Source organism: Macadamia integrifolia, chromosome 13, assembly GCF_013358625.1.
Source record: "Macadamia integrifolia cultivar HAES 741 chromosome 13, SCU_Mint_v3, whole genome shotgun sequence".
NCBI lineage: Eukaryota > Viridiplantae > Streptophyta > Magnoliopsida > Proteales > Proteaceae > Macadamia > Macadamia integrifolia.
This window is the reverse complement of record NC_056569.1, coordinates 12175891-12187786: the sequence shown is the minus strand read 5'-3', so window position 1 is coordinate 12187786 and position 11896 is coordinate 12175891. Positions and strand designations below refer to the sequence as shown.

Below are 11896 nucleotides of genomic sequence, written 5' to 3'. Positions count from 1 at the left end.
TGGGTTGGTTATGGTTGTTCTTTGTTTAAAAGTTCCTGTAGTTTGAGACTTGGTTAGACCCCTATCCTAGTCTAAATTATAAGGCCAAGACAACAGTGAACAGACATGTAGCGTGTGGAGAGTGAAGGGCACACAGATGACATAGGCACCAATCAGATAAACCAAGCAGAAGGCCTAAACAGAATCTTGAAAGCAAAGGCAGATGTCAGTTTGGCACTTGTACAAGCAAGTTTTTGAGGGGTCAGATCTATAGTTGGTTTGGTTGGAAAGAGGATAATGACTAAGTAGAGAGGCAGTTTGAGTAGGAAAGCTTCTGTGAAGAAGCGTAGTTAGAGGACCAAGGCAATTGGTCAGATTATATGGAGAGTGGGGTACATAGAGGTGTGTGCAGCTGCACTTACTACCCTCTCATCACCCGTGTTGGGTATGGGAGTGGGCACACCTCCCAAGCACCAGGTGCACTTAGGTGCAGATGGAGAGGGGGAACACAATACATGTGCTCTCAAATGGACTCTAGGCATGACAGAGGAGTCCAAGGTGGAAGTTCTTGGAATCATTAGTTGACACATGGGGCAGTCCTTCAGTAGTGTTGCATCTTGGTTGGGCAGTCATTAAATGAGGAACTTGATATCAGTCAGAGGGCAGAGCAATATTGTGAGGTGTCAATGATGAGATGTGCAGTGGTGTTGTGAGTGTGCAGCCAATAATAAGTTTTTAGTGCATCAATATGTGTGTCAAATCAGTATGGTATCATCCTCTATGTCAGTGTTAGAGTGCATTTTTTTTGTGAGAATGGTTGGCTATTGGGAGTGTTAGAGTCCAGTTTTTTGGTGAGAATGGTTGGCTATCTGACATGGGGAGTGGTATTGTTTTGACTGGATGCAGAGGAGAGATAGTGGAGGCAACTAGTGAGGTATGCAGTTGTGTACTGCAGATGGATGTGGATGGAGAGTATCCACCTGAGGTAACATTGGTATATGATGAGCAATGTTGTGGTAGATATGAGGTTAAACTGAGCAATTGAGTTTTCAACTCATAGGATAGGAAAGATGATGTGTATGGGCATTCCTATGTAGTTTGAACTCTCACATCTATAGGGTTGGGAAAATGCATATGAGAACTCCTATAGGTGCTTGTATCTCACACTAGGAGAGATTGCTCTAGAGAGAGATGTCATGGTCAGGGGAAGCTTGGCTATTTGTCAGATATATATTTTTTTCTTCTAGTCAAACTCATGAGGTAATTTTTGCAGTGCTTTGGTATTGAAGCCAAAGAGGTGTTCTCACATGTAGGGGAGAGACATTAGTAGAGCAGAAATATTTTCCATTTAGGGGGGAGAATTCTCAGGCAGAGGTGTTCAAGTGCAAGGAGAGATTGGACTAAGAGGGAGTCCAATATGATGAGCTCTTTGATAAGTTTGTCAAAGGGGGGAGAGATTCTCTTCTGAAGGTGAAGGGAAGTTCACTTCAGTCCTTTGCAATTATTGTCAAGGGGGAGAGAGAAATGCTTGAGCGATATATATATTGATGAGATATTGCTCATTGTGTATGTTGACAACAATTCCAAAGGGGGAGATTGTTGTACGCATAGTGCATGTGGTGCTGTCATTGTTGTCAACACAGTGCACCACAGTGCAGCCTGAGTTAGCAGAGTGGTAGTACAGATGGTAGTTGTGAATACAGAGGTGTACAAGTGGCAACAGTAATTGCAGAGGTGTAGGCAATGTATTAGTGTGGTAGGGCATCTACAGTGGTGTGACTGGGTTCACATGTGTTCTAGTAGAGTTGGAAATGGCAGAGAGTTCAGGACATGTGGTAGTTTGACAGTGTTAGAGAGGTTTTCGGATTCAAGTGGCAGTGTTTGTCAAGTCACTACACGGTCATACAATGGTTGCAAGTGGCAGCATTGATAACAGTGTACATGAACATCGCATGGTACATCCATAGATTATGCTAATGTTGTCCATTTTATAGTCAACTTGAGTGGGTCAAGTGGCAGGATTGGAAGAGGACATAAACAATGAAGTTGTAGTGCTTCGACTGTCCAATGAAATTGGAATAATTGTATTCCGAGTTCATATGAGGGAGATATGGAGTTTTTCATATCAGTACACGAAAAAGAAGAAAATGGGTGATTCAAATTGTTTATTATCAGTACAAGCATGTAGATGATGTGGCAGCCTAGTGGACAATGAACAGTGGCAGTGTATAGTGAACAAGTAGAAAATGAGGTCAGTTGCCGCAGCTGGGTCGGCTTTGGGGGCATTTTGGTCATTTCAAATGACAGTTTTAGAAGAAGGGTTGTTCTGAAAAGTTGTGGAGCATCTAATCATGAGTTCAATGCAACTTGAATCTTCTCAATTTGACTATGATGAGAAAGTTATGTTTGTTTCTGTACAATTGCTCCAAAATGGTCAAGCTGTTCGGAAAAATGTCCAAGTGAGGTGTTGCATGCTTTTTGAGGTCCAAAGAGCCCTACCTGATGAGTTGACAGCAATGGTGAAGTTGGTTTCATGTTTGGTGACGTGGCACAGTGCCATATGACATGGTGGAGGAGTGGTGGCAGCTAGTAAGGCTGGCCACACACGCATGGCAGCTCGCATGCACCGCTGTGGCATGCCGCAGCACATGGCTGGACGCAACATGACCCCAATGCTCACAACCAAGGCCACAGGTATGGCCCGCCCCATCCGTGTGCCTAGCGGCTTGCGGGGCAAAGGCCAGAGCACGCAGCCAAGGCAAGCATAAGGCTTATTTGGGTTAAAATGACTAAGTCTTGGATGGCACCCCATGTGTTCACTCATTTGCCTCAAAGAGGCTTGGTTTTTGTTAAAAGACATGTGCTCTCGATAAGCACTTTGTATCCACAAGGTTTGCTTTATAATTTGCAAAAATTGGGTGTCCACAAGAGGCCTTAATTTTTAGGAGGAAGGGCCTTTTATGGAAATTATCATAAGTTTGGTTGATTGCCGCTTGTGTTTTCTCATTGTCAGGTGTGAACCCATGTGCTGAAATGCACTGAATACGCCCATGCTTTAATAAGCACATGCACAATTGGTACAATTAATGATTCCTTCTTGGAAAATCTCAACCTTCCATCTCTTCCTGATTAGACGCTCATGATCAAAGAAGTCGAAAGGTATCCAAACACCTTTTTGAGTGACATGATGCTTGTCACCTAGATACCCATCCAATGCCCAAGTAACTGACCAAGATCAATGGTCAATATTACATGATATGAAGTTCAAAAATGCTAAATGAAGGCCTCTTGTTGGCCGAACTTCAAGAGCGCATCTCTGCCTCATTTTAAGTCAAAATTGCCTTTGGTTTTTTCCAACATTCCTTAAAAATTCCCAAGAACGTGAATTAGGGTTTTTCGGGTACATATGGAGTGGCTAAGACCCATATATTTTATAGAAAAAGGAGAAGAGGGAAGAAGGGAGTTTTGAAGTTGCATCAAGTCACTCCATTTCCATTCTTGAGGGCCAAAATGCTTCAATAAAGGCCTAGCTTGCAAGAACTTTCATTGAAGGTCTCCACACGGGAAATGAAGTCCATGAGTGAAGAAGATAGAGAGGGAAGAGAGAACGTGTGTGCCAAGCCCTTGAAATCAAAGAAAGCCCTGGAGAGGGAAGAGGGGAGCTTGGGATTGCATTGCACCTCCAACCACCATTCTTGAGCTTCATTGTCTATAAAAAGAAAGAAAGAAAAGAAGAGAATGAAAGGAAGAAGAAAGAAGAGAGAGACTAGGGAGAACCCTCGCCCAAGTTCTCCCAACTTCTTCAAGATACTCAAGTGCCTACCGGGATTGAAGCATCGGTGGTGCTAATACAACGTGGTTGTGGCTGCATTGAGTGGAGATCAAAGTCACCGCTCCAGAGGTTAACCCTTCCCAAGGTAATACACTTTTGTCAAATACGAAGCCCTAGTAGCATTGCTATGTGGATGCCACCACACTGCCGAACCACGTTATATTTTGTGTTATGGATGTGCTTATATGGATGTTTTATGTATATGGAGTGCCTTGTCTGCAGGATGAGTGTGCACACCGTGTAGACTTGCCACATAATTGTATGCCCATTTGTGGTTGAGAGGTAGGTGTGACACACGAATGTGTTTGTGTGATTGATTGAAGATTGCCAGGAGTGTATGGTTGTCAGCTTGGTTGAAGGTTCGCTTACAATGGGATTAAGTGACTGAACACCAGTGAAATCTGCAAGTGTGACTATAAGGTTTGAGTGCCGGTGACATAAACATATGAGTTGGGAAGCAAACGAGTTGAGTTGGATTTTAGTCCAACACGTTTGATATTGTATTAGTATCTCCATCATAGTCCCACCTCATTCCTCTCTCCAAAACTAATTTCCTCCATGTTTGCCTTCATAGCCTCTACGATCTCTCTCAATATGTTCATTCAGATCACCCTCTATAATAATATTTTCTCTTTGACTAAAACCTTGAACTAATCCATCCTTGTGTTCCAAAATTATAACTTACTATTCTCATCTAATCCTACTCGTGGTGTGTAAGCGCTAATTATATTGACAATCTATTTCTCTAGCACGAGCTTGATGGTCTATCGCCAAATCTTTTAACATCAACCACATCATTCTTTAAATCAATATCCACTAAGACCGCTAATATGTCAAATCCACTTCTATTACCATTATCCCTCCGTATACCAAGTTTAAAGTCATCCGAATCCTTAGCCTTTTTCTACTCTTTCATGTAGTTTATTAAATACAAGCTATGTTAATCCTTCTTCTTCTCCTCATAACATCTATTAATTCTAGACTCTTACCCGTTAAGGATCTTATGGTCTAATATGCTAATCTAATCCTACACTTTTGGATTAGCTTTCTTACCCCCACTCATCCACTATGTGAGAACCCTTGCTACTTATCACCGCATCCGGGCACCAACTCTTATAAGGGACGCCCTAGCTAACCCTTGCTCACTATTCACTAGAACTGAGTCATATTGTAGCGCCTTGTTTTCGGGGACACCCTAGTATAAGGTCGAAAATTTAAGGTTCTAGAATCCATGTAGAAAGGGTTTGGCTAGATTTTTTTGGTGCTGGCTGCCGACTTGATGCTCTAACCCTCCTTTATCCGGGTTTGTGACCGGCAGAAAAACACTGGAAGAGTTCATGCTGGCCTTACTGACAGACAAATATTTTCTTGGTGTCAATATATTATGCTATCTTTTCTTGAAAATGTTTCTTAGTTCTCTACTTGAAGATTTCCTGTGTTTTTTGTTTCTTTCTTTCCTATCCTTTCTTTTTTCCTTCTTCTCTTTCCACTTCTTTTTTTATGCTTTTAGTCAGCAAAAAGGACTGTGGAGATGGAGAGGAAACTTGGGCCCCTGCCTTCTACCATGTGGCATGTCAAGTGGGGCAATCCAAACTGTTCACTGGGTAGAGGAGGCTCTGTATTGGTCAAGTGTCAATTTCAGGCTCTAATTCAATTGGATAACCCACTATGTATTGCACGGTTTCCATTTTTTTCCTTCTTTTCAGCAGCCCAGGATCATCTGTCCTTGAGTGGTATTAAGATACTTAATACTTGATATTAACATGACAGAATTTATTTGGTCCCAAACTTGACAATGCCCTCCCTCCCAGTGAACTTTGGACCCCTAATCAACCTGCCACATGTCAGAAAGTCATGCCGAAGTGCCCTGGAAGGAGACTCAGACAAATCGTATCCACCTTCTCCTTTAAAATTCCCTTGCAACCATAGGCTATGTTTGGTTGCAAAGGAGTTTTAAAAAAGGGAAGTGAAATTTTTAAACTTGAAAAAGAAACTTTTGTAATCATTACCCCATGTGAATCTATAACTACTGAAATTTCTTACCATATTTAGTATTGATACATTTTACATGTAATTTTTATTTTACATTTTATAGCAAAGGGTTTTGGATGCAAAATAAAGTGAAATTAGCAATAGTATTGATACATTTACATGTAATGTTATTTTACATTTTATGGGAAAGGGTTTTCGATGCAAAGTAAATTGAAATTGATTATATAATTGATACATTTTACATGTAATTTTTATTTTACATTTTATAGCAAAGGGTTTTGGATGCAAAGTAAAAGTGAAATTAATAGTAATTTTTATTTTAGATTTATAGGAAAGGGTTTTGCCGTTTTGGATGCAAAGTAAAGTGAAATTAATAATAGTATTGATACATTTTACATGTAATGTTATTTTACATTTTATAGCAAAGGGTTTTCGATGCAAAGTAAATTGAAGTTGATTATATTATTTATACATTTTACATGTAATTTTTATTTTACATTTTATAGCTAAGGGTTTTGGATGCAAAGTAGACGTGAGACTAATACTAATTTTTATTTTTACATTTTATAGCGAAGGGTTTTGGATGCAAAGTAAAGTGAAATTAATAATAGTATTGATACATTTCACATGTAATTTTTATTTTACATTTTATAGCAAAGAGTTTTGGATGCAAAGTAAAGTGAAATTAATACTAATACTAATTTTTATTTTTATTTCATATGGTAAGAAATTTAAGTAGTATATAGATTCACATGGGTAATGATTACAAAAGTTTCTTTTTCGAGATTGAAAATTTCATTTCCCTTTCCTTGAAAATTTCCTTGCAACCAAACAGAGTCATAAGGATTTTATTCTTCGAGGGAAAATACAGGCTAGAATTTCCTTTTGGAGGACAGAAGCTTTACCCCGAAGGAAGCTATTTAGGGTTGATTTATAAGTTTTTGCTAATGTCCTGTCTATTGGGGGAAACTGAAGAGCAAAGTTTACATATTTTGGGGGCTGATTCTGGGAAGTAAACTGTCAACAGAATTTTATGAGAATGGGATGCTAAAAAAATGTCATACCCAGTGCAAGAGGCTCCCGCATGTGCAAGGTCAGGGGTGGGGTGGTGGGGAGAATTATGCAGCCTTACCCTGAGAATATCAAGAGGCTGTTTCTACCGCTTGACCACCAGGTTGCAACATTCGTACCTTACCGTTGGACCAAGCGCGCGCCGCTTAGAATGGGATGTTAATTAGTTTAAATTCACGAAGGCCTGCTATTGATTCCGTCAATAGCAGGATGATTTTGAATAGATGCCTAAAGATGATCCATAAGGCCTGTTTCTTCCAACCAGATATACCAGATAGCCCATCGAGGGGGTACTTGAGTTAAACTGTGACTGTAATCTTTGAATTGGTCACACCCAGCTTTCTGCATTTATGGAAGCTTCTTTTTTAATTATTGTCGTTTTCTTCTTTGAAATAAACTTTTTCTTTGTCTAACTTTAGGCGAAATCCTGAGGCACTCAATTTGACTGCCATTATGTATGTCTGAAGAACTGTAAAAGATTGATAAAGAAATCAATCAACCAAGTGTGCATTGTGGCCTACTAAAGGGGAGTTTCTACACACTTGAGTTACCCATAGAACATCGGAGAGGTCATGACCAACTTAGGGTTTAGCAAAGTGGTCCATGACTGACATGGGTTATCTGCTGTACATGTACACACACCTATTTCTGTCTTCCATAACCTCGTCAGAAACACTAGAGTTCTGTCTTTGTACCCATTTTCTTTCAGATTAGCATGCCAAACTTCTTTGTTTCATTGTAAAACTTAGTGTACTTACAAAAGTTCATGTGCAGGGGAGCAATTGCACAGCCAAGACTATTGGTTCCTGTGGCACTGGTCATGATCTATAACCGGTGGAATGGGTGAGTGGAGTACTTAAATAATTATAAAACTGTACTATACTAGGTTAGTTATGGCAAGGTGGATGTTGTGATTGGGTTTGATATTCTACGATGAAGCATCGCTGTTACAAAGTTCTCCACTTTTTGTTCATCTACCTCCAATCTTCTTTATAATTGAACTCCCATATTTATATTGTTATTCTTGCTTTAGTTATTTTGATGATGATGGGTTGAATCCCCTGTTTTTTCCCTCATTGTCTGAAAATCCTTGCAGCCTCCTGGTGCCAGAATATGGGTTGATGCACCTAGATTTGATACCAATGCTTGTGGGCTTTTTTACATACAAGATTGCTGCTTTTACTCAAGCTATTGAGGAAGCCTTGACTGTAGTTGAAAAGAAGACCCAAGTCTGAAGACTACAATTATTTTCCAGACTATGGATTGCCAGCTTGAAAAACCCAAGTCTCACTACAATTATTTTCCAGACCATGGATTGCCAGCTTGAAAAACCCAAGTCTCTGACTACACTTATTTTCCAGACCATGGATTGCCAGCTTGAAAAGCTACAGTCATAGTAATTCTAGATGGTCCTTTTCCCCATAGTTGTAAAAGCTGAAGAGTAAAGGTCTGTCCGGTTCGCCATTAACTTTGTGATGTGAAAGTACATTGTAACTATTAACATTTCTGGTGTTGACCACCAAGATTCTGATTTGTAATTGGAAGGAGTTGGAATTTGCTCGAGGAAACAAATACAGATAATTTTACCCCATTCTAACATGAGACTTCTATTTTTTATTGGTCATGTGATATTTGACTCTGTGGATATATTTCTGGATCAATTTCTCCGCAAGAAGATGATAAAATCTCAAGAGACTTGATTTTTTTTATTGATCCAGAAAGGTTGCATTAGGTGAATTGATCTGTTTACTGTGAGCTGAGTTTTCTTAAAATGAGTCAAGGAGAATGCTCATCAATCCAGAAGGAAGCCTTAATATACAACTCCTCATTTATCATAATCATTGATGATGGATATATTTCTTCAATATTTTATGTTCGTCGGCGGATATGGAAATCTTTCCATTTTTATTTGATATCTGTTTAAGCACATTTGGACAACTAAAATATGATGTTGACCCTAAAAACACGATCACAGGCCCACTAATAAAATGCATATTATTTTGTACAGTCCTCTGCTCAATAAGTTTGTATTTCATTTATCATCTGTTAGGAGGAGATGTTTGTTTTTAAAAAATTATAATTGATTGGTGAAAGGAACCTGTCCATATGGCTTTTGCCAAAAGAAAAAGGGGAAAGGGAAAGAAAAAGTAGAAAAGGAGTACAGAAGAAGATTAAATTATACAACTTCCAGAAAAGCCAGAAGTTTCTCAACAAGTAGTAAAAAACTGAAATTGTAACAGATTTTCCGCAGATGATTTAGATTTGACAAGTCAATGAAATATTTGTTTAACACAAAGCATGGAGACCAATTGAGATTAATAATGATGAAGCTTAGCCTAAGACTCCAAGACCCATAATTTAGTCAACTTTGTTGTTATCCTTAAGACCTCTTTTGATTTGAACATATTTTTTGGCCAAGAGATTTGATCATATTGATGTGTATCAGGACACAGAATTTTAGCATGTTTTTCCCTTAAGGGTGTTTAGGGCCAAAATCGAAATTGAAATCGGTCATTTAAATTGTCTCAAATCGAATCTAAACAAAGTGGTTTGATTTTTGGTTTCAAAATTTTTATAATATTTTTCGCGTGGGTTCAGATTTGGTTTTAGGTTTGAAACCGTTGATTCGAATGGAATCAGAATCAACTATTTATTTTCAAACTGATTTGAATTACCCATAGGTCTTTTGATGCTTTAATCAATGTGCATCATAAATTCTATTCCTTTTTTTGAAAAAAAAATTAGTAGATTATGATGCTGACAAATGAGTTTATTTATTTATTTTTTCTTATTTTATTGGTGAAGATGAAAATATTGATCCAAACATCTAAAATAAAATCCGAAACAAATAAAAATCAAATTTAAAACCAAATAGTGAACTGAATAAAAATCAAACAAAGTTGATTTGATTATGGTTTGAAAAATGGGCTCCTATTTGATTTTGGTTTTCATATGTAGTCTATTGAACTGAACTCAAACCGAAGCAAGTTGGCTCTTGTTTGGAAAACAGGCTTCTATGTAGGAGAAAAGATCCTCTCTAACACCAACAATCCTTTAACGATCATCCAAGGACTGGGAGAGCTTGAACACACATCCCCAAGTGTTTACATGTGTTGGATGCTTGTGCAAACCCTCCTAACCCTTGAAAGGTCGTTGGAGGAGAATTGGAGGATCAATTCATTGGAGAGGAGCCGGATCCCTTATTTGGTTTCAATTTTCAGGTCTAGTATCTTGAATCATCTCTAAAAATCAAAACCGAAACAATTGACATCCTCACACCCCATTTATCAAAAAAAAAAAAAAATCATGCCCCATCTAATCAGTATTCACAGGCCCTATAGTATCTGATCAGATTGACTGTTGGGAAGAAGACAAGTGGGAACAGTTAACAACCCATGCATACATGGCCATGTGAACAGCTGATATATAATTGGGAAAGAGAATATGTTTATACTCTAGTTATCAAAATATTGAGATTGTTTCATGATCCTTCAACATGTCTTGATCATGTGCTACCATATTAATTGAATTGGATATACTTTCATGGTGGACAGAACTGATCAGAAGGTTAATAATTGACTAATACCAGTCTCCTAGCAAAGTTTCAAATTTTCAATTAGCTTTGAAGCACAAGAAATTCAACATATTTGACCAGTTGAGCTGTTGCTCCGCCTCTTTCCCGGAAAAACATGCTGAGAACCACCTCTAGTGGTGGCCAAACGCCACTGCTCCACCACCCCTTCCAACTCAAACTGATTCACTGCTGGTGCATCAAACAGACAGTTTTCAAAGAACCCAGTTGACCCTTCACATGATGGCTTAGTTTTCCGCCGTCCGGCACCAACTGGTACGTTCCGAAGTGTCCCGCCGGCAGTCCAGTATCTCTGGCATCCCTTACAGAAGTGCCTGGGTTGATTAACGTTGTAATTGTTGAAGTAACAGAACTTAGTCTCCATGCTTTTGCACCTTGGACATGGGATGATCTTCTCTGGCCTTCTCTCTATTGTATCTACTGTACTCTTAGAACTCTCCTCTCTTACTTGTCTTCCTTGGAGTGGAATTGTTGTGCCAAAAAGCTTGAACCCTGGTACATCTTGGCCAATATTGTCTGTGTCTGCCATTCTAGAGAGAGAAAGAGGTTGAGAGATGAGATGATGTATAAGTAGAAACTAGAAACTGAAACTAGAAAATAGAAACTGGAAACTAGAAAAGCTTGTATGTAAAAGCTATATCTCAAAAATCTTTTAGGGAAAGAGCCATGAAAGTGCTTGTATATATAGGAGCACACTACCCATGTGAAAAGGTCCATAAGATGATGAGATGACCACAAGCTTACGTCATTAAAAAATGCCAAAGGCCCATTAAGTAAAAAGCTGATGTTGAACTTTTAGTCCATGTCAGCTTATTATATCTAACATGGTAATAGGGTTTTCCTCTATTTGGGTCCCCTCAACCTGATTAGTGGTCTAATAAATTAATGGAGAAGGTGGATAAAAGAATAAAGAGATGGAGCTTTCTAAGGAATCCTACCTTCATCTACTTCTATAATTTATTATGGATATCTTATTGCCAAATTAAAGAATCTTATTAGAGTTTTCTACTGGTGCATGCATTTTTATCATTCCCCTCTAACTTATTATTAGGTCTTATGCCATTTTATCTATAGGTAATTAGATAGGCCTCTATAGGTAGACATCTGAATGAGCTTATAGGAATTCTTTAGCATTTGATGGATGCACAAGTTTTGTTAGTCTTTGATTCCCCACTCAGCCCATCAAGAATTACACATTCTCTGATGTGAAAGCTATTCTTTTGGTCCTTTTTTCTGTGGCGGAATTCCATTGTAACTTAAAAACCAGAGAGAGAGAGAGAGAGAGAGAGAATTTGGCAAATGGCCATTTGTAAAATGGTCTATTTACAAGAACATAGTTTACACTACTTTGTAATACTTTCTATGGGTATACAAAATATTTGTCCTCTTGAAGTTACTGTTTATGGTGTTTTTATGCTTTGATCCTTAAA

The 11896-nt window shown here is 38.6% G+C and overlaps 1 protein-coding gene and 1 long non-coding RNA gene across 2 annotated transcripts; one reads left to right on the top strand and one right to left on the bottom strand.

Annotated features, from left to right (window-relative positions):
* The first annotated feature begins 6150 nt into the window (after nucleotides 1-6150).
* Nucleotides 6151-8496, top strand: LOC122059173. The gene is made up of 2 exons (XR_006133995.1): nucleotides 6151-7717; nucleotides 7971-8496. It is a non-coding gene; the product is annotated as an uncharacterized LOC122059173 (long non-coding RNA).
* Nucleotides 8497-10299: 1803 nt separating this feature from the next.
* On the bottom strand, nucleotides 10300-11098 carry LOC122060202 (dof zinc finger protein DOF1.5). Its single transcript, XM_042623398.1, has one exon. It carries the CDS (start codon nucleotides 10993-10995, stop codon nucleotides 10513-10515), a length of 483 nt encoding a protein of 160 aa, XP_042479332.1. The 5' UTR covers nucleotides 10996-11098; the 3' UTR covers nucleotides 10300-10512.
* Between the last annotated feature and the right edge of the window lie 798 nt (nucleotides 11099-11896).

What these genes read in the sequence shown, in the direction of transcription:
- LOC122060202 (XM_042623398.1), bottom strand. Translation starts at nt 10,995, where the DNA reads ATGGCAGACACAGACAATATTGGCCAAGATGTACCAGGGTTCAAGCTT.